The sequence below is a fragment of the Sceloporus occidentalis genome, unplaced genomic scaffold (assembly GCF_023333645.1).
Source record: "Sceloporus occidentalis isolate IW3139 unplaced genomic scaffold, rSceOcc1.0.p SCAF_4, whole genome shotgun sequence".
Taxonomy (NCBI): Eukaryota; Metazoa; Chordata; class Lepidosauria; order Squamata; family Phrynosomatidae; genus Sceloporus; species Sceloporus occidentalis.
The window spans coordinates 51973510-51996103 of NW_028316984.1; the positions used below are offsets into that span (position 1 = coordinate 51973510).

General features: G+C 39.9%; 1 protein-coding gene across 7 annotated transcripts in view; it reads right to left on the reverse strand.

Moving 5' to 3' along the window:
* Positions 1–2345: 2345 nt before the first annotated feature.
* LYPD6B (LY6/PLAUR domain containing 6B) overlaps positions 2346–22594 on the reverse strand; it is a 101543-nt gene continuing 81294 nt past the window's right edge. For 4 of the 7 annotated variants that reach the window (XM_089520051.1, XM_089520052.1, XM_089520054.1 and 1 more), the window contains 4 exons: positions 15993–16142; positions 14127–14225; positions 10596–10726; positions 4238–6193 (listed from right to left, as the gene is read on the reverse strand). In XM_089520051.1, the coding sequence (XP_089376177.1) occupies positions 6029–6193; positions 10596–10726; positions 14127–14225; positions 15993–16125 (528 nt within the window). In that variant the 5' untranslated portion in view covers positions 16126–16142 and the 3' untranslated portion in view covers positions 4238–6028. Of the gene's footprint in view, positions 4048–4237; positions 6194–10595; positions 10727–14126; positions 14226–15992; positions 16143–22594 lie in introns of those variants that run through there. The other 3 variants (XM_089520056.1, XM_089520050.1, XM_089520055.1) reach the window with 2 other exon arrangements.

Below are 22594 nucleotides of genomic sequence, written 5' to 3' on the forward strand. Positions count from 1 at the left end.
GCTGCTCAGCAAAACATGAGGAGAAAGGTTGGCGCCATTGGGTGCATGGAAAATTTAGGCCATGTATCTTTCAAAAGCCTAATCCTTTCAGAGGTGCCAGGGAAGCATAATGAAGAGGCCATGAACCCTGTGAGTCCTCCTTAGAAGCCATGTACCTGAAGCACAGAGATGCTCTTCAGTTTTATGCTGCCCTCTGGGCCCATGACACAGAAGGTCAAAGACCAGAGCATCATAAAGGTGCTTCTCTTTGCCATAAAGTTTGTGGAATCCCAAAATACAAAGGGAAATAGCACATGCAAAAGTAACCAAGTGTCTTGAGGCACCTTCAAGACTGGTCTAGCAAATTAACTGTGACACAAGCCAAGCAAAGTTCATAGATGCTTATATGCTGCTCCTGAAAGTGGGTGTCACACAGTTGTTTTTGCTGCAAGGGACTGACATGAATGACATAGTGGAACTAACTGTACCTAAAAATGTTTCTCTAGATCCTGATTGATTTTCCTTGCTCAAGCTCCCCCGCACCCCAAGCTTAAGTCATATTTTACTTTGTCAAGAGACACCATTTTCCAGTGTCATGATCTCAGTACCTAAGAAACCTTTTAGGTGGGATGCTGTCAGGCTGAAAAAGTAGGTTTTGGGGGTAACAACATCTTAGGATTTAAGCTGATAATATTTTTTAAAAATCAAATTCAAGTCATTATTTTTCAAACGTTGTTTTGTAAAACTTACCTTTGTTGAGAAAGGTCTCTTATCTATATGAGTAAATGAAATTCCTCTGTTAAAAAAGGGAATTAGAGATAATGTGGCCACCCAATGAGCTTCCCAGTGGCCATCTCCATGTAATGGCAGTTACGGCAAGTTTCCAGGTGACGATACAGTATGACATACATTGGATTGTGTATGTTTTTAAGTCACTGGCCTGATGCATGGCAGGGGGTTAGGAGTGGATGACCCTTGTATTCTCTTCCAATTCTGTGGTTTTATTTTGTGTTTTAATTTCATTCATCCATTCATTTAATTCATTTATATCCCACATTTCACCTTACATGGGATCCAAGGTAGCAATAGCATTAGTCAATACATTTCGCAGTGCAGTGGAATGACTTAGGTGAGATGTAACTCTTTTGCTAATCTGTTAATCTTCCTCATGACAAGTTTCTATTCTTTTCTATTTTTTTAAATGCTTCATCATTTTCTCTGCAGTTCCTCTAATCTATAAACACCACACTTTGTAAAAACATACCATACAACTGAGACATAACACTCCACCACAGACTTCAGTTTATTCAGCAATACCATTTTTCCTGAAGGAGCTTCCTGGTACAGGCCAAGCTTTTTATACTCATGTTTCAAAATATGATTCAGATCTTCCACATCTGCACTCTTTTGAGGTCCTGTCTCTGTTTCAATCATCCAGAATTCTGTAACCTGGCCCATGCTCCAGTGCACTAGCATTTTTCGGGTAGTGCCCATGGCACTGATTCATAATTCCAAATATGCATTCAGGCCCCAAAAGGTTGAGGACACCTCCAACAGATGCCCAGTTGTTCAGTGACCTTTAATTGTAGTACAAACAAATTTAAGCTAAAGTTTTGTCTGTTTCTATTTGCAGCTAAGCTTTGGAATATTTATGTAGAATCAGGAACCAACACAATTAATTGCAAACAAGGCACCAAGTAATTCAAGAGTGCTCATGGAAGAACCCAGGTTTATAACCCAGCATCATAAAATTTAGCAAAGACTGATTTTCTGACTTCTGTCTAATTCAAATTACAGTTAACTAAGACTGCACAGGCCAAGCATGGAAAATCTTGATGCAAAAGTGGAGTTTTAAGACACCCATGAGCAAAGCAGAACAACAGAGCAACAATTAAACTGAGATCTGCAATTTTAACCACAGATGTTGCTCTTCACAGAAGAAACATAACAATAAAGTTTTTATTACATTGCCTAAGCAGCTGTTTTACCTAGACATGATCCCTTCTGTCTGAAATGTTTTGTCACCCCCCCTAGAGCAGGGGAGAAGAACTTGTGGTCCTCCAGTTGTTGTTAGATTACACTTCCAATAATCTCTAGTTTTGGATACCCAAAACTGAGAGTTAAACAAGATGTGGAGGGCCATTGCTTCCCACTGTGTCCTAAAAAGGTGACCCCGTGAGAAGAACAGTATGGGCATACTGTCTGGCATATGCATACACACAATGAGGTGATGCTCTACAAATACACCACTGGTGGCTTGTGAAAAAAAGGTGCTTCAGGCTGTTATTTTGCAGTAAGCCCTCACCCAGACAACAGGCTTCCCCTGCTACCCACAAAGGGATTCATCCAGAACAACTAGGTTGTGCCTTAGATGTTTTATTTTTTTCATCCTCACAACAGCCCTGTGAGGTAGGTCCCATTTAGTAAAACAAAAAAAAAGAGGGCTAGCATGCATACTGACCTGCCTGCAGGTCACTAAACCAGGTTTACGTGAGGCCAGGTTTCCCAAAATTAACATTTTCTAGACCTCACTGAAAGTGTAGATATTGGCTAGCTTTTTAAAAAACAAAAAAAACCCTTCAACATTCACAAGGTGGCTGAATAAAGCTGCTCCCTCCAAAAGAAAGGGAAACACCCCTGTGAAGAGTTGCTTGCAATCTTTACAACAGGAAACAATTTTGCACTGATGAAGAATGATCTCCTTGGCCTCACTTTCTTTCCCCTGTACAATGTTGCTAATACTTCACTCTTACATATACTGCAAAACAATTGAAAAAAGAATAGCATAAGATACCTTGCATACAGTTCAGAATTTCAAGTGCATTGAACTCATTTCCATCAATCTTATGGTTTGCAACAGTTCCTTAAGTTCATAGATGCTGTTTTCAATATGCAGTGGTTACTTTGAGCATACACAAAAGGTAGCACAGTAGTATTAAACAACAACAGCTTGCTCTTCCTCTCTCTTGTGCTTGGAACCTCTGTACTGCTACCAAAGGTTAAGGGCTAGACTGCTCTGGAAGGGCACTTTTCTCTCCAGGGACCCTTTGGAACTATGTGGATTGCCAAAGAAACTGGAACAGGCCTGAAGTCCACTTCTGGATGTGAAAAGTAGACATATTTTATGTTGAACAGCACTGACACATGTGCATGCATATGGGTGTGATCTATTTCAAAGATGAGTGTCTGTTGCTGGAGGTATCTAGAAATGGAAAGTCACCCTTTTTGGAGCCAGAACAAAATCCAAGAAATCTAGGGGAGTCTTGGCAATCCACTAAAACAGCCTTAGAACTGAATATGACTCCTTGCCTGCACTTTATACACTTTTGCTGTAACTGTTCCCTGCTAGGCCATGCAGAGGAATTGAAATTCCCTCAACTTCCCCATACTTTCAGCATGGGTCCACTCATCTTTTTCTTTCAACAAAATACACTTCTTATCATGCTGGTTCACTTTGGACAAGACAGGAAACCATGGTTAAAGAAGATCATCTCAAAATAGTGTATCATGTTTTTTAAAAAGAATTGCAAATCAAGGATTGTGTTAACCATAGTTTGCCATGGTATCTAAATTGGAAAAGTTAAAGAAGCTGATCTATGGTCTCAAAATAGACACCTTTTATATCTGGTTTATATCTGCTAGTTTATCATGGTTTAAAACAGAATAGCAAACCAAGGTTTGTGGTAACCATAGTTTGCCACAGCATCTAAATTGACAAAATGTAGGAACATATTAAGTTGACAGTTAGGTCACTGTTCCATCAGGTTCAGTCTTGTCTACAATGACTGGCACAGAAACATTGGAGGTTTCAGCCCTGAGTGAAGATTCTGGCAATCAACCTGGGACATGTGAATTAGAAGGTCTATTGTTGAGTTTCATCACTTTCTCATACTCTTCTCAGGAACAGGAAACCTTTGGTCTGTCAGATGTTTTGGACCAGCTCCCATAATCTCTTATTCACTGGCCACAGTTGGTAGGGCTTGATGGAGGTGATACCCAAAACAGGGTCAAAATCTTTCCATTCCTATTCTGGAGGATAGCTGCTGCCCACCTCCAGAGGTCACTGCCCTACAGATGGGAGAGATGAGAAAAGAAAACAGCACATAAACTACTTTAAACTACTATGTGCTTGTGTAAGTGGAAGCTCAAACCACAGCATGATATGAATCTGATTTTTTTTTAAACATACGTCAGTGTAAAAAGGGGCAGAAATTGGACATATTTGCTTGGCATTTTAGGCTGGGAAAAAAAACCTGGATTCATCAAATGTAACAATTCCAACAAGCAAGCCTTGATTTTGCCATTTTATATAATGGACCATTTTACTATGACAAATTTATTTAATGGTATTTGAGCATCTATGGATTTTGGTATCGACAGGTGGTCCTGCACCAAACCCTAGAATATCAAGGGCCCACTGTATTTACATATTCTCCTAATAATGTTCCTTTATCATTTAGCAGTGGTTTAGGAAAAGAAATACAATGCAATTTACATCTGTGCTGATTGAGTATAGTTCAAATTCTCAATCCACAGGACATTTAACCCCACACCACCCTATTTTGGGTGTATTGAAAAGAAAGTGTAGTCTGCTTAGTCTTAACACCAAGTAAGGCTTGCATCAGAGGAGGTTATGGTTAGCAACCCTGTGCCAATGGTCCCAGGTCATTGCCAAACCCACTGGAACACCTGCTGCCTCCCACATACACCTTCTTCTGTGGTGGTAGCCACTGTGACAGAAGGAGCACCATCATTTGGGAGGATCAAGTGAAGACAGTAGGAGTTGCTTCAGCACTGCATGGAAGCCCATCAAGGAGAGGCATCACACAGAGGGAACACTGATGTTTGCTTTTACACAAAGCTTAAGAAGAATTCTGACCGAAAGATTCAGTGCTATCAGAAAACAAAGGAAACTAGGCCACACTACTGCACTACACTCATAGTGATGTTATTCCACTTTGTCTGCTCTGTCTGCCTCCTGTTGCATTCTGAGGCTTGTAGTTCACTGAGGCCTAAGAGCTCTCTGGCTGAGAATTATAAATGCCCCTCCTTAAACTGTAAATCACAGAATGCAACAGGAGGCAGTCAGAGTGGAATACCAGCACTATAAGAGTGTAGTGCGGTAATCTAGTGGGATAAAAGGTGAGTAAAAGTGTAATAATTTTTCCCAATTTTCCAGCAATTCCTTGGTCCAATAGCACAGACGACTTTACCACATGCGACTTTTACACCACAATACAGTACAAGTCAGATAATAGCTTCTTTGGCCATACCCATCACATGATGTCATCTCCTTCTCATCTCTACCTTGTCCTTGAAGCATGATTAGCCTTTGATAGAAAAACCTGTTAATAAGAACCAATAGTGCTAGTATAGCACTAGTCCTCAGATGTGGTAAAATTATTCCCATGGCAATTCCAGGACTGCATGATCAAATGGTGTCAGTGTCTTCTCCTCTCCCTGTTCCCCTTCACTATTCTAGAATCGCCTTTTTGTGGATTTTTTTCCACTTTGTTTTTTTGTTGTTTGTTCTGTTATTAAACCATATTCACATAACTCCACAACAATGTTTATAAAAACACATACACACAAACACAAGGCACATTGGGAAGGGGACATAGGGTAGGGAGACGGGGTTGAGGATGAGGGCAGAGGAAAGTACAGCAGATCACACAAATGGAATGATGTGTGGTAGGGAGTGCTCCCAAACCAGCATATGTGCACTTTCCTTCATTAACATACTCATGGCAAAAATGTGTGTGTGTGAGAGAGATAAAGTCCAGATGCTTTTGTTACCCAAATGAAGATTTCATTTAACTAGTCAAATTGGCAAAACTGTCCATCCCACTTGATCTTCAGAAGAGTCTGTAACTTCATCTGCAAGCACGTCCACTATATTCAGGGTAGTCTTCAAAGATCCAGCACCATAGTCCATTTTCTTTCTTCATACAATAGATATTGGAGGACTCTCTCTTCTTCATTGCCATCTGAGATAGTCTTCATATAGCTCCAGCTGATAAATTACTTCAAACTGGTAAGAAGAGTCATGTCATAACATAAAAATGGCAGTGACTGAGACTAGCAACAGGGCATTCATGGCCTGCCTGCTGCTGCCTGATGTCCTCCGCGTATGTACAACTGCAAACACAGCATTGGTCTGGTTTGTTGGTATGTCGACATTGCAGATCATCCCTTCACAGCAGGAGATGCATTCCTGTTGGTTTTTATAAGATAGTATTATTGTTGGGAAGGAGGTCTGCCACCCAATGGGATAAATAAAACCTTGGCAGAATAATTATAAGCTTTAATTCATCATGTAGTGTGTTACAGTCAACCCTCCTTATCCATGGATTTTTTATCCGCGAATTCAAACATCCACGGTTTGAAAACATTCAAAAAAATTATAAATTCCAAATAGCAAACCTTGATTTTCCATTTAATATAAAGGACACCATTTTGTTCTGCCATTATATTTAATGGGACTGAGTATCCACAGATTTTGTTATCCAAGGGGGATTCTTGAACCATACCCCAGAGGATAACAAGGTCCCACTGTATATCTGCCAGGTTTATATATGAAGAAAATAATCGTTCTAGAAACAACCATTCTTAAGTTTTTTAAAAAATGAAAATGTTAGAATGCAGAAACCAAAAGTCACAAGTAACAGAAGGGGAATCTCCTCTTCTATGATGCACTTATTCAAAAGTACCTGCATTATAAATAGAACTTGGAGACATTCCCTTTTGGGCTACAAGTCCCAAAATGCCCCAAAATGAAAGGAGAGTCTGGAAAATAATTGTCCAGAAAAGTAATTTCCCCAGGCACTGATTAAAAATAACTGAGAATGTGTTAAATATCTACTGCTTAATTCACTGGGAGACACCTGTTTTAAAATAAACCAGTCAATCAATGAATCTTGGTGTAATCAGCTACATCTACCGTAGGGATTTTTGGCACTGCTGAGTACCACTTTTCCATTTCAGCTAGAAATGGAATTAAAACAGTTCCACAGTGCAGTTAATAGAGCACTAACTTACTTAGCTATGCCCTACTCTCCACGGCCCTGGAAAGAAAGTAGTAATTCAAGCACTCCCTCCTCCCTGTTTTCTTAAAGGGAACAGAAACTGGCTGATAACATGGCAATCCATCACCATCCCTCAGCCACAATGAGTAGAAATAAAGAAACGGGTCAGGGCTACAGTGAGGAAACTCGTAACTAAAATGCACAGTAAACCTTAAGGTCCTTGACAATACTTTGCCTGCCTATAGAGCACAGGCTGCAACAACATTTTTATTTTACTGGAGGGGGTAGGATTGCTACAAATTAGGGGTCGGGGGAAAACATCCATGGTAACATAGAAACTACCTGAATGTAACAATCTAGCATTGTCTGGATTCTCTTTTCTGACTGCATCAGCACTGTAGCATTTACTCTTTCCCCCCACTACCTAAATACATCAAAACCTTAAGAGAAAATACTCATCATTCCCATGTTGTGATTAGGATGTTAGTATTTAATTATCTTGCTCCTGCAAATGAAGATGAATAATTTCTACAGTTTTGTCTGCTGTGGAAAAAATGAATATCTCTGCACAAATTTTGCCCAGTATTCTCACATCCTGAAGCATTTCAGAAATTATTTTATGAAGAAATACACACATGGCTTTTTGCATGAGAACTATAAGATGTTGCGTAAAAACTGTTTCCAGATAGTCATGTGTGGCTTTTTTGTGCAACAATGCTGTTTTCTATGTGAAAAAAAAAAAAAAAACCAGCCATCCTGGCCCCACAAGCCTTACAGAACAAAAATCTTGTGCAGCAAACAGCAATCTTGTATAACAAAGCCATGTAGCTTTTGAGAAGATGGAGTTTCAAAACTGCTGGGTTTTTTCCATAAGATTTTTCTGTGTAAGCTTTCTGTTGTGCAGGATTGCTATTTTTTGGGTAATACAGTAATCTTGCACAAAAAGCCGCACATGGCTGTCTGGAAAAAGTGATTTTTGTACAAAATCCCACAGTTTTATCTCTCTTATACACAACAAGCCTTCTACACAGAATAATCTCCTGAAACATTCTGGGATGTGCAAGTGCAGGTAAAAACTACAGAAAACTCTTACCACTGTACTATTCCTCCAAACTGGATTGCTCAAGTGACAGAAAACCCATTTTTCAGCCTGAAAATAAATGAGAATATTCTTTCTATCCTTTCTTGTGATTATAGGACTGAGGTTAAGCAAGAAGGATATTACAAAGACAGAAGGGAGTTCTTTGACTTGAGCTGATGCTTATATCAGCTACAACAATCTGTGCAACAGGTTGCACTGATTCCCAATACTATAAGTAGTGAAAATAACTGGTGGTTTCTCAGCAATTTAGATACAGAGTCATGTCATGTCATGTCAAAAAATACATTATTTTAACTATAACATACTGGGTCCATCTGGGTTAAAAGGTGCTAATTCCAGAGCCTGGAATTAATTCATTAAAAGTAATTTCCTATGCACAATTAGTTGTAGTTTCAAATAACAATTTCCAGTATTAATATTGACCATTTGAGTGGTCACTCAACAACCAATAAATCATATTGGAGCCCTGGTGGCGCAGTGGTTAAATGCCTGTACTGCAGCCATTCACTCGAAACCACAAGGTTGCGAGTTCAAGACCAGCAAAAGGGCCCAAGCTCGACTCAGGCTTGCATCCTTCTGAGGTCGCTAAAATGAGTACCCAGACTGTTGGGGGCAAATGAGCTTACTTGCTAATTAGCTTACTTGCTGTTCACCGCTATGATCTTTGGAATAGCGGTATATAAATAAAACAAATTAATTATTATTATTATATTACTTTAAGAGTTACTCTTGGGGCAGTTTGGGGGAAGCTGGCTATTTTTAGTAATTTTAATTTTGCTTTTTAATTCAAAAGTCACACATCCCAAGTGCTTAACATAAGAAATTGATGCTTTAAAAATCACACAGACTATTAATGTTAAGAAATGGGTTTCTACATTAATGATATGATTTACATTACATTAATATAGTTTTAACATCAACGTTTCTAAGTGCTGATTAATCTACATGCAAATATTCTCTTAGCAGCCTGATCAGACATGTAAATTAGTGGGCCTGGATCTCCAAGTGCACAAAGTTCAAGGTCTGTGTAAACTTTGTCCTTTTAATATATCTATATCTATATAGATATACTGAATACATATTAAATATAGTTGATACATATGTATTCAATACATAGTGAATACAATACATTTAAAACATATATATATATATATATATATATATATATATATATATATATTCTCCATACAACGCAATTTAGAAAATGTGCATATCCATAGATTCTTTAGCCACAGATTCAATCATCCACTGTTAGAAAATATTAAAATAAAATAAAATAAAATCCAAAAAGCAAACCTTAATTTTGCCTTTTTAATGTAAGGGGTACTATTTTGCTATCCTAATGTATATAATGCGACTTGACCATCCATGGATTTTGGTATCCACAGGGGGGGCCTGGAACCAAGCCACAGTGGGTACCAAGGGGCCACTGTATTTCCTTGTTTTGCATAATGAACTCTGCTTGGGGTTGTTGTTGTTGTTGTTATTATTATTATTATTATTACATTTATTTATATAGCGCCATAGGCTTTACATAGCACTTTACAAGGGTTGGGTCAAGGAAACGAGAATGGATAAGTAGGGTTGCTGTTGTGTGCCTTCAAGTCATTTCAGACTTATGGCATCCTTAAAGCAATGCTCTCATAGGGTTTTCTTGGCAAAATTTGTTCAGAAAAGGGGGTCTGAATTTTCCTTTCTCTGAGGCTGACAGACTGTGACTTGCTGAAGATCTCCCAATGGGATTCCATGGCTTTCAAACCCTGGTTTCCAGAGTCATAATCCAACACTCAAACCATTACATCACACTGGCTCCTAAGTAGGGTATTGAAACCACATTCACAACAAACTGTAGTAAGGACACTCTCTGTCACTACCCAACTTCCCAAGGTTTTCTAAGGCAGTGCCCACACACTTATAAATCTGTGTTCAAAAGCTTAAGAGAGAAATTTCGAGGGAAGGAGAGAGGGAGGAAGGAAATATTCAAAGGCCTAAGAATTAGAGGGAAGGAAGGAAGACTGAAGGTCCCAATATGTAAAACCAAATTTTACATTAGCATTGCACTTGCATGAATATACACAGCCTTGCTTTTTTGCTATGTTGGAACTGTAAGAACCCCTTCTCTGCCATCTTGGAGCAGATTGTGTCAGTTTAAATATCTGTTCAGTGACTCATTTGTTTATGGCCCAATCAGAACATCCTTGAGCAATACTACATCTGATATCCAGAATGAAGACAGTTCTTATTTACTTTTTTAGATGGTAATCCACAGCCCATAGCCTAGAGCTGTACTCTGGCTTATAGAAACTGGTGAGACTGCTGCTGGTGAAGTAATAAAAGAAATGTAGTAGGGGGAGGGAAGGAAAAACCCTACCTAGGTTACTTATTTTCTTGGACAGAAATTCAATATTACAGGCTGGGTTCAAAGATGTAAAACAAACACACACATCCTTGCAAAACTGTTTTCCTTGACATCCAAAGGTAACACTTACCATACGACTAGTTTCCTTGCGGTGACGACAGCCAACAAAATGGCATTCTTCTCTGGTAGCACATTTTTTTGTTACAGAGGTGCTTCTTCCATGGCTGGTGAAGTGATGGACTGTTAAACAGTACTGTGTGTCTAAGAAATTAAAGAAAAGTCAAATCAAGAACAGGACTGCATCCATAAGTGATTCAGGCATTGTAATTCAAAAGCACACACTCAATCTCCTGATCAGAAATCAAGTTTCCATTCATGGCTGAGTACCTGACCTAGAATTATTGATGCAGAATATATTATTTTTCTGCCCCTGGCTAACCTCAGGCCCAGGCTGACTCACCCACCTCTCTTGTTAAGGAAAAATCTTTGGTTTCCTCTTTGGGAATATTTAAAATGTTTCTTCCTTCCTTGTCATCTTCTTTAAAATTAAGGCATACATTTTCAGGCCCTGTGATCCCTTAAACAGGACTACCTGTATATTAATGTATGCTGTCCCAAATAGAGCTTTAAGTATTAAGTATTACTTTTCAAAAAAGAACTACCTACTTTACTCTGCTCTGATTGCTCAACAGGTCATTACTGTGCTGCCAGATTCCTCCCTCACCCCATCATCTTCTTCTTTAAACAGACCAACATAGCTATCAGTTTGAAAAAGGTCATTATCTGTTACTGCAGTCCAAAAGGTAAGTTCTGGAGTTACTTGTAGCTAATAAACTACTTATATGGGAAACATATAAAAAATGTGGGAAACTATAACACCGATGAACCCTTGCCATCAGCCATGCTGGGTAAAGCTTTGGGGAGCTGAAATCCCAAGCACCTAGAGGATCAAAGTCTCCCCAACTCTTTAGCAAGTCTATAAACTGAAGCTACTGAGAAGCAACATGAGTCTCATGATTGGAATGTAGTAACAGAGGAGTATAACCTTTTAAAGAGAAATAGGACAAACAGGAAAGGAGGAGAAATAGCATTATATGTCAGGGTTGTTTAGATCTGTGAAGACATCCAGGACTTAAATCCTGTAAGCCATGTGGAGAGCATCTGGATAAAAATTAAAGGGTAGGGAAACAACAGGGATGTTATTGTGGGAGCCTACTACAGACCCCCAAGTCAGATGGAGGAATTGGATGACGGCTTTCTAGAACAAATGACCATACACTCAGAAAGGAGAGATGTAGTAGTGATGGTTGACTTCAACTATGCTGATATTTGCTGGAAATCAAAGTCAGCCAAAATGTTAAGGTCTTGCAAATTCCCCACTTGCCTGGAAGACAGTTTAATTGGACAAAAGGTGGAAGAGGCAACAAAAGAATCAGCTATTTTAGATCTGATTCTAACCAGCATATGTGACCTGGTAAATCGGGTGCCAATGGTGGGATCCTTAGGTGGGAGTGATCATGTCCTCCTGGAGTTTGTTATACGGTGGAAAGGGGAAGATTCTAGACTTTAGAAGAGCTGATTTCAGTAAACGTAGGGAAATACTGGGGGATGACTCGCTGGTAAGGAATACTAAAAGCAAAGGGAGTTCAGGATGGATGAGTGTTCCTCAAAAGGGAGATATTGAAGGCACAATTTTTAACTGTTCCAATGAGGAGGAAAAATGGGAGATGTCTCAAGAAGCCAGGATGGATGACTAAAGAACTTTCAACTGAATTAAGTTTTAAATGGGGCATGTAGAAGAAATGGGGAAATCACCAAAGAGGAATTCAAATAGCTAGCATGTGTAGGGATAAACTCAGAAAAGCTAACATGTAGAATGAGGCTTGCTAGAACAATAAAAATGGATTTTTGGGGGGGAGGGGGGTATGTCCATAGCAAAAAGAAGGAGGAGGAAATGATAGGGCCATTGTATGGAAAAGATGGCAAAATGCTAACAGGGGGCAGAGAAAAGGCAGAACTACTCAACACCTTCTTTGCCTCAGTCTTCTCAGAAAAGGAAAAGGGTGCTCAACCTGAGGAAAATGGAGCAGAAGAAACAGTAGGGGAAATGCAGCACAGGATAAGTAAAGAGGTAGTAAAGGAATATCTGGTTAATCTAAATGAATTTAAATCTCCAGAAATGGATGGACTACATCCAAGGGTATTAAAAGAACTGGCAAATATAATCTCAGAGCCATGGGCAATAAGCTTTGAGAACTCCTGGAGAACAGGAAAAGTCCCAGCAGAATGGAGGAGGGAAAATGTTGTCCCCATCTTCAAAAAGGGAAAAAAAGAAGATCCCAACAATTATCGGCCAGTTAGTCTGACATCTATACCAGGAAAGAATCTGGAGCAGATAATTAAACAGAGAGTCTGTGAACATCTAGATGGAAATTCCATAATCACAAAAAGTCAACATGGGTTTCAGAGAAATAAGTCATGCCAAACTAATCTGATCTCTTTTTTTGATAAAATTACCACCTTGGTAGATGAAGGGAATGCTGTAGACATAGCATATCTTAATTTCACTACGGCCTTTAACAAGGTCCCTCATGATATTTTTGCAAACAAGCTAGTAAAATGTGGGCTGACAATGCAGTTGTTAAGTGGATTAGTAATTGGTTGACTGGCCAAACCCAAAGGGTGCTCAGCAATAGTTCCACTTCATCATGGAGAATAGTGACTAGTGGGATGCCACAGGGTTCTGTCCTGGGCCCAAGCTTGTTTTCTGCTGCTCCAGAGAATAAGACCCGGAACAATGGATGCAAGCTACAGGAAAAGAGATTCCAACTAAACATTAAGAGGAACTTCCTGACAGTAAGAGCTGTTCAACAGTGGAACACGATCCCTCAGGGAACGGCAGAGTCTCCTTCTTTGAAGGTTTTTAAACAGAGGCTGGATGGACATCTGTCAGGGATGATTTGATTGTGAGTTCCTACAAAGGGGGTGGGTGGGTGGACTGGATGGCCATTGTGGTCTCTTCCAATTCTATGATTTTATGATTCTAACACCTTCAGCATTCTTAACACATAGGAAGGGCACATCACAGAGTAAGCTATAAAGGTCAGTTCTAACCAGCATTGTAACGTGAAGAAGCAGGAGTACAGATGAGGGCACTGCTCCCCAATAAAAATTCTGTTCCTCCAGTTAAATACTCTTGTAGTCCCCAAATTTCTAGAATTTCTAAAACTGTGCAGAAACTGTGTGAAAATCATTCACACCTAGAACTGCTGTATTTCCTGTGTGTGCATTCCCTTGGTAAATGTCCCTCCCCCTTGAATACCTAAAATGGATTTCTAAATGTTCCAATGAAGTTTTAAGTCACTGCAATACTAGAAATTTGGAGACTGATGGAAATTTTCATTCTGGGAGGGGGGCTTATTATTTAGAGAGCCGATGCCTTCATTTTGCCTCCGAGTAGCTAAATTCCATGTAGAACTAAAGTGCTTGTTGTTGTGTTCAAGTGAGTTCCTAGAAAGGAGTTTAGGAAATCAGCTGTGTATCCTGAAGCCATCAGTCTGAATGTTCAAGCCTACTTAACCATCTGATGCTGTAATGTGGAGTTGGTTGGAAAAGCTCAAGCAAATGCTTTTTAATATCTTACTGTTCACCTCACACTTACTCTGAGGACACCATTTATCTTCAGCCCATCTGTTACAGTTGTAATTATCTACAACATTGTCACATGTGAAACACTTGAAGCTGCTTGGATATGGAGTAGCTTTAAAATTAAAAGAAAAAGAAGAAACGGATTAAATAGTTCACCACCTTGATCCCAAATACCCTTCTCTCCCCAGTAGGCCCTAGAATAAAGGGAAATGAGTAGCAATAAATGTTGTTAAATTTCAAATTAATCTTTTTACAGTACAAGTGCATTTATTCAAAGATAAGCCTTACTGAGTTCAATGGGACTTACTCCCTAGTCAGAGTATTTACTACTGCAACCTTATTCATTGTGTATTATTATTCATTACTCAACCAGGAAGCTCAAAACAGAAAAAAATAAAATAAAACAACAGAAAGATCTTAAAAATAGAATATGTTACATGTTGTGATTAATGTTTTATGTTATGACTAAATACAGGCAATAAAAGTATGAAATAGCCTCGGTTTGATTAACGTGTCTAGAAGCTGGGTTAAATGAGGATTCAAGATCCATTTGAACTTAAAATGTACAGTGGGCCCTTAGTATCTGCTGGGGGACCCCCTCCCCCCAAAATCCATAGACGTTCAAGTGCCATTAGGTATAATGGAATGGAAATTGGTGTCCCTTATATAAAATGACAAAATCAAGGATTGATTTTGGGAATTTATATAATTTTTCAGTATTTTCAAGCCATGGATGCTTGAATCCATGAATAAAGAATCTGTGGATACTGAGGACTGGGTATAGGATATTTAATGTGGCCAAATGGTCTCACAGCAGCAAACCACAAAGATTATAATTTGGTGTAGGGGAGCAAGAAAGGGTAGCAGTTACACAGTCTCAGTTGAGATGCCTACCCACTCTGGGTACCATGGGAGAAGCAAGGTGATATAGATATGAGTCTACCTAGCAGAAAGAGTAAGGTGGCTTCTTAAGATAGAAAATTGGGGGTGTCAAAAATGGATAATAAATGGCTAATTATTTGTTGTGGTCACACTGCATTTTTGTTTTTTTACTGCCAGCGAAGGAAAGGGGGGATTATGGGGTTTTCTAATATATATATATATATATATATATATATATATATATATATATATAATAGAAAACCACATAATCCCCATAAACAAAGGTGTTTGGGGAGATTAATTAGATGTCAGCCACCTTGAGTCCATATATATATATATATATATATATATATGGACTCAAGGTGGCTGACATCTAATTAATCTCCCCAAACACTTTTGTTGGTCTTGGGTACTGGGGGGTGGGTTCTTCTGCTAAGAGCAGCACTATGTCTTGAACTAGTTTTGGATAGAAATGTGGCACAATTTTTTGTATGTCACCAGCATAACCCCTATTATACATGCATTAATGTTATAAAAAGACTTAATAGATCTATGGCTTATTGCAGCTGCCTGAAATCATGACTAACCACAGCATGGTCATGTGGATATGGCACATCCACCCTCTGGCTTCTTCTGGGGCTGCATCTATATAGCAAGTCAACAAATTAAAATCTACAGTGCTCATTTAATGATACACAGAGTCTCTAATACTGTGTACACAACAAATGCATGAAGGAGGCATAGGAAAGGCAATTAAGAGGTGCGACAACTTAATCAGATAAACATGCAGGTGTGCATTTCAAGTCCTTAATCAAGGGCTCCACCTAATAATTAACAACCACTGAAGACAGTCAGATTAATGTTTTGTTTTTAGATCTATACAGGACTGTACTATACATTCATTAAAAATCATCCCAGTGACTTAAAATAGAAAATGCTGACAAAGCTCAAACAGTACTTTCTGGCATACCCAACAGCATTGTAGCTGGGTACTTACGGTCAACTGGAAGTCTCACATTATAGAAGTTGATGTTCTTGGCTAGAATCCAATTGCCTGAGATGAGGAGGATCTGAACAAATGCTACAACAGCCAACATGCGACAGAGTAATGGCATGCTGTTACTGTACATTCAACTCCTTGTTACACCTGAAAGGAAGGTGGGGAGGAGAGCATATTCTATTTAAAAAACGAAAATTTGAGAATATGATTCTATTTGGCACTATCTCTACTATTATGTAGTCACAAATTTACCACCACCACTGCCAACACTGTTGCTGCCAACAATGATTGCACATAAAGATGACTTTGGTGCTACAAATCTAAGCTGCTACTGCCTTCTACTGGCCTGTTTATGATGCATGTTCCATGCATGGGAAATATGCATACCTTAGAATGCAAAGCAGCTAATTTACCAGTGGGCTATAACATTTGCCCCAAATTACTATCAACAGGACAAACACACTGTTCAGGAGTGGCAATAGTTAAACCAAATGACAAGATTGAGCTAAACTTTTTAAAAGTTTTTATTGAATTAGGGTTTAAGTATAATAATACTTTAGCATCGTACCTTACAATGTTGTTTATGGTCAAACGGAAAGGAACAAGTATAGAACATACATAACCTAACATAAAAAATAAACTGTCATAACACACAATCAAAAGTGGAATTGACATTATAATAAAGTAAGTTCTCAGGAGAGTCAATTTTGGTTGATCTATCTTTTTCTCTCCTTAAAGGGTACATCTTGAGATTACTGATTTATTGCTTTCCTCTAAAATCTAGACTGCTCACTCTTTAACAAATAAGGCTGATATTGTGACACTACACATCACTGAAACCTATTTTTCTATAATCTTTTGGGGTCTGAAGGTGGTCCTCGACTTTGAGAATTATCTTTAATATATTCCAAGTAAATAAACTAAGTTTCTACAAACTGATCATGTTTTTCCTGTCCATTCAGTGCTTTGAATTTGCTAGAGAGCTTTTCATAGAGTGTGAGAGTCCAAATATGTTTAAACCATGCCTGAATATTTAAATATAATGATCTAATATAATATAATTATATAGGAATGTTATACTGATGATATATCATTCCTGCAAACTTAATTCAGAATTAACAGAATGCATATGTGTACAAGTTGACAAATAATGGTTTTGTCATGCTGTTGTATCAACAGAACCACACTGTTCACACTGTATGTATACAAGAACATTACTAGCACAACTAAATATTTCACCAGTATAACCTGACAGATAGTAGCTAGAAGATGTTCGGTATCACCACTAGATGGCACAGGATAAGGCTATTAGAACCACAGTTCCCAAGCTAATTTTGTACCCAATGGTCTGAAACTCAGCCAGGTATGATGCTGGGAACCAGCCCGTGCACTCTCTCTCACTCAATGCGCCCATTAAAAAAATTCAAGTCAAGTCAAGTTTTATTAGTTAAAAATCCTTAGTCATTACAAATAGATCAAGGTGATGGGGTATAGCACTAAACCTACTATTACGTTTATTATAGATTATCCTCGGTACAACATATATATTTGGCAAAAGAGCTCTGAATTCTTTCTAGGAAAATGCATGGCAACCTTGAGCATCAAATGCTTATTCCCATCCAGGTATCAAACAAATGAAGGATTCTAGGAAATATTAACATTTTATCCACTTACTGAAGAACCCGTGTGTACAAGCATGCTAGCACAGAGCCTTAAAAGTAACTTTTGTGCAATAAAAATCCCAACATGGACATCAAAAAATGTAACTTTCAAGCTTTGTCTTAGTAGGATACATGAACACAGAAACATGATTTCTTAGTGATCACAGTCAAATAAGCCAAACTATCTCCACCCTACCCAGAACAAATCTAGATACACAGAAGTTTAGCACACCTGTATTTTAGGGATAAAAATAGAAAAAGGAAAAGAAGGATCTGCTCCTAACCTCCTCTCTTCTTCTGCCCTTTCCACACACACAGAGACACAAGAAAATCAGTTTCACACTGTATGTCCCTCCTGGAAAAAAGCTCTGTTGACTTCTGAAGTCTTTTATCCAGACCTCTGACAGTGTGGTTTAGTCTCTTATCACCAGCAGATGGTAGTATCCATGTCAGAGGGTAATGAATCTACTCCAGATGTTAGACTGAACTGTAAAGGGAGGCTACCAGCTTTTATGATCTCTTACTGCTGGAAACTTTGTGAGTGGAGGAAAAAAGCAGCAGTGCTAAAATAAACTGTTCTCTGAGGGATAGGGAACCCTTAGCCTTTCAGATGTTTTGACCTATGACTTCTATCCATTCCATCCAACATGGCCACTGGTTGAAGAATTGTGGAGTTTATAGGCCAACAACAACTAGAGGATACTCCAGTGCTGTGTGATAAGAATTACTGAGTATGTACCACAGCTCAGGGGCTTAAGATTTTCATTAGGCATTTGCTGCTGTTGTTAAATACCCTTGAGCCGATCTTGACTCATGGCGACCCTGTAGATAAGACATCTCTAAGACTCCTTATCTTCCACTATTCTTCTAAGCTCTTGCAGATTCATACTCGGGACTTCCGAAATTAAGTCCATCCATCTAGCATGTGGTCTTCCTTTCTTTCTACTTCCCTCCACCTTTCCTAATATTATTGTCTTTTCTAATAATTTCATGTCTTCTCATAATGTTGTCAAAGTATTTCAGTTTAGTCATCTTTGCCTCAAGGGAAATTTCAGGCTTGATCTGTTCTAGGACCCATTAATTTGTTCTTTTTGCTGTCTATGATATCCACAGTACTCTTTTTCAGCACATCTCAAATGAATTTATTCTCTTTTTGTCCATTTTGTTAGCTGTCCAGATCTTATGATTCTAGCTTTCAAGCTCAGTTGAATATTTTTGCTCTTTAAGAGCTTTTCTTTCATAGCTGCCCTCCCTATTCTTAGTCCTCTGATTTCTTGATTGCAGTCTCCATTCTGATCAATAAGCATACAGCTGGTCAAACAGGGTACAGATGGATCTTTATATAAAATCAGAAGATGCACAGCACTGTTGGTGAAAGTCTCTAGTAGACAGCATTCTAAACATGTTTCATCAACTCACTTCTTGCACTCTTTCCCACACACATGTGTGTTAGTAAGGGATTTTTTCATTAGATTCTGGTTTTATTGTGATAGTTTAAACTGACATTTTTGTTCCTGCAGACAACTGATTCAGGGATAAAAACATTAACATAGATTTTGCCTGCAGGGAACTGTGTGTTCATTTGCTTTCCATCCCTTGGACTCACAACTGTTTTGGCCTAATGCTCATACGAAGTATGGCAGAAAGGGTATAAAGTGGGCCCTTGGAATCCACTGGGGTTTGGCTTCAGGACCCACGATGGATACCAAAATTCATGAATGCACAAGTCCTTTTATAGACAATGGCCAAATAAAATGGTGTCCTTTAAATAAAATAACAAAATCAAGGTTTGCTTTTGGGTTGTTGTTGTTTTAAATACATTTCCAAGCAGTGGATTTTTGGATACAGAGGGCCTTGTACTTACCTATGAAATAGTCTAAGCTCTGTATAGCCTTGACGTTATAGTGTTGCAACACAGAGACCTTTATTTTACTTAACCCATGAAGCCATATTTCATGTTTGCACTTCAAATGGCTTCTTCTGTACTGTTCAAGCACCATCCAAACTAACAGAAGAATCAGGGATGTGGAAGCATTTATGAATGCCAGACTAGTAGTTCACTTTATGTTTGCTGTTTGCAGGTTGAACAGTAACTGTTCTGTAGGGCTTATCTTCCAGAGGAAAGAAATTGGCTTTTATATAAATAAAGTGCGAAGTAGTGCCCTTGACAGCCAACATGCACAGTTGAAACAAAACTCAAATCTGCACCTGCATCATTCAGCAAATGTTTTGCTCTCAGCCTTGTTGGTTTAGCATGAAGTGCTTCAGGCAAAGCAAATGACATACAGAGTAGGAATACCAAGTGGAACTCCAGTCTGGGGAACTGGTAGTTATGTAAGAGGGGGATTTTATATTACACCTTGGCAGCCTGGAGTCCCAGCCCAGTCATCATGTGACCCCTGGCTTATTGGGATATCCCCTGAAAACTGACACACCTTTTCATGTGCTTGAGTAACACAAGAAACTCCAGGCCATGTGGGAAGATCACACATCATGGCTACTCCTTGGGGAGCTACACCCATTTCTAAAGGGCAGAGTAAAGGTTTCTCATCGTTATTTAGCAATATAAGAAGGATCAGCACTGCTGCACCTCCAGGGGCTGGCAAGACAGCATTCTAAAGGTTGATATTGAGACACCTGGAAATATAAAATTTCTGCTATACAGTAAGCTCAGCTTTCCTCTACTTCTTCCTTCAACATCTTATATACTGCCTATAGGTGAATCCTGGCTATCTCTTCTTATGTGACATTTCCTCATACTTTATTTGGGCTGAACGTAGTCTTTTTTATGTCTTCCTCTCTGCCCCTCTACTACTAGTACACACCGTACAGACACACACCATATATATTGGGGGGGGGGGGTGTCACTTTTTTAAAAAGGTAGCTTAACATTTGCCACTGCAAATGTCAAGTAATGTGCCTATCATGCTCCAATTTGTCTCCTGCTCACAAGCTGACTGCCTCTCTGTTCACTATCACTGTGTGCACAGCTAACAGTACAATTCTAATCATAAACATAAGGCTCTCTCCATGGGTCATATCAAAATCCATAATTTTTGCCCCAAAACCTGCCCTCAGTTTATACATGAGGGAGACGAACAGGTTGCTCACCTGTAACTGTGTTTCTTCGAGTGGTCATCTGCGAATTCACACAAATGGGTTTATTCTGCGCCTGCGCAGCAATCCTCGGAAACTTCTAGAATCTCCAGGCAGAAAGCAATGTATCTTTTTGCAACTTTTTGGCGGTAGCCCCGCCCACCCATATATAAGGCCCCTAGTGGCCAGCTCCTCTTCAGTTCCGAATGAGCCGCTAATCAGCGCAGCAACAAGCGTTGTCAAATGAGCAGACACTGAGGGGATGGATGGGAGGGGTTTGTGTGAATTCGCAGATGACCACTCGAAGAAACACAGTTACAGGTGAGCAACCTGTTCTTCTTCTTCGTGGTCTCTGCGAATCACACAAATGGGTTTAGACTAGCGAGCTGTAGTCTGTGGAGGAGGGAGTGTCAATAGTAAACAGTCAAATGACAATAAATATATAAACCAAGTACCTGAGTGATTTATTTACAGTACACAGGTTAGTGCATGGCAGACAGTAACACTGCCCTCCCAAAGGCTGCATCATGCCTGGCCCTTGCATCCAGCCTGTAATGTCTAATAAATGTCAATGGCTGGGACCAGACAGCTGCCTTACACACATCCTCAAGGGGAATCCCCGTCAAAAAGGCTGAGGATGCGGCTACTGCCCTAGTTGCATGGGCTCTAACCTGACCTGGTAGAGGCTTCCCGGCCAGTTCATAGCAGAGGTGGATGGTGTTGGCCACCCACTTGGAGAACCTCTGCGGTGACACCGGCAGCCCCTTTTTGGCTTCGGAGTAACATACAAAAAGTCTCTCCGAACGCCTGGAAACAGCAGTCCTGTCCAAATAGAACGCCAGCGCCCTGCGGACATCCAGGGCATGGAGCTGGCGCTCAGAGTCCGTGGTCGGATTGGGAGCCAGAATCGGCAAAACAATGTCCTGGTTGATATGAAAGGCAGACACCACCTTAGGCAAGAAAGTGATGTCTGTCCGGAGCACCACCTTGTCCTTATGGAAACGGAGGAAGGGTTGGTCCATCCTCAGGGCACACAGTTCACCAGCTCGGCGGGCTGATGTGATAGCTACCAAGAAGGCTGTCTTCCAAGTCAGGAGTCTCAGGTCCGTGGTAGCTAAGGGCTCAAAGGGCTTGGATACCAAATGTGCCAGGACGGTGTCTAGACTCCACTGCGGTGTAGGGTCTATAATAGGTGGATGCAAATTGTTGAATCCCTTAAGGAATCTCTTTATGAGAGGATCCCCAAACAGAGAAGGTTTGTCCCGAAACAGGTAGTGAGATGAAATGGCTGACAGGTAGCACTTGATAGAACTCAAGGAGAGACCTGCGCTTGATAAAATCATGAGGAATTTCAGGACTACAGGGATGGAGACACGGGATGGTGGAATGTCCTTCGCTTGTAGAAAGGTTAGGAACCTATCCCATTTGTAGGCATAGGACCTCTGTGTGGACGGTCTTTGTGCTGCCTTAATGATGTCCTGTACACCGGATGGAAGTGTCCTCAGGATCGAATCCTCCATGCTACCAATGGGAGAGATTGCATCTCGGGATGGTGGACTTGCCTGTCGTGGAGAGATAGCAGGTCAGGCTGGTGCTCCAAACGGAGATGGTCTTGCGCTCGTTGTAGGAGCGGAGCAAACCAAGGCTGCCTGGGCCACCACGGGGTTATCAGGATTGCGTCCATGTGGTCTGCCAACATTTTCGAGAGAACCCGTGTGATCAGAGGAAACGGGGGGAAGGCATAGAAGAGGCCCTGAGTCCAGTTGAGCTGGAAGGCGTCCCCTTCCGACCTTGGCTCTCTGTACCGTGAACAAAATCTTGCAGTGTGGGCGTTCAGCTGGG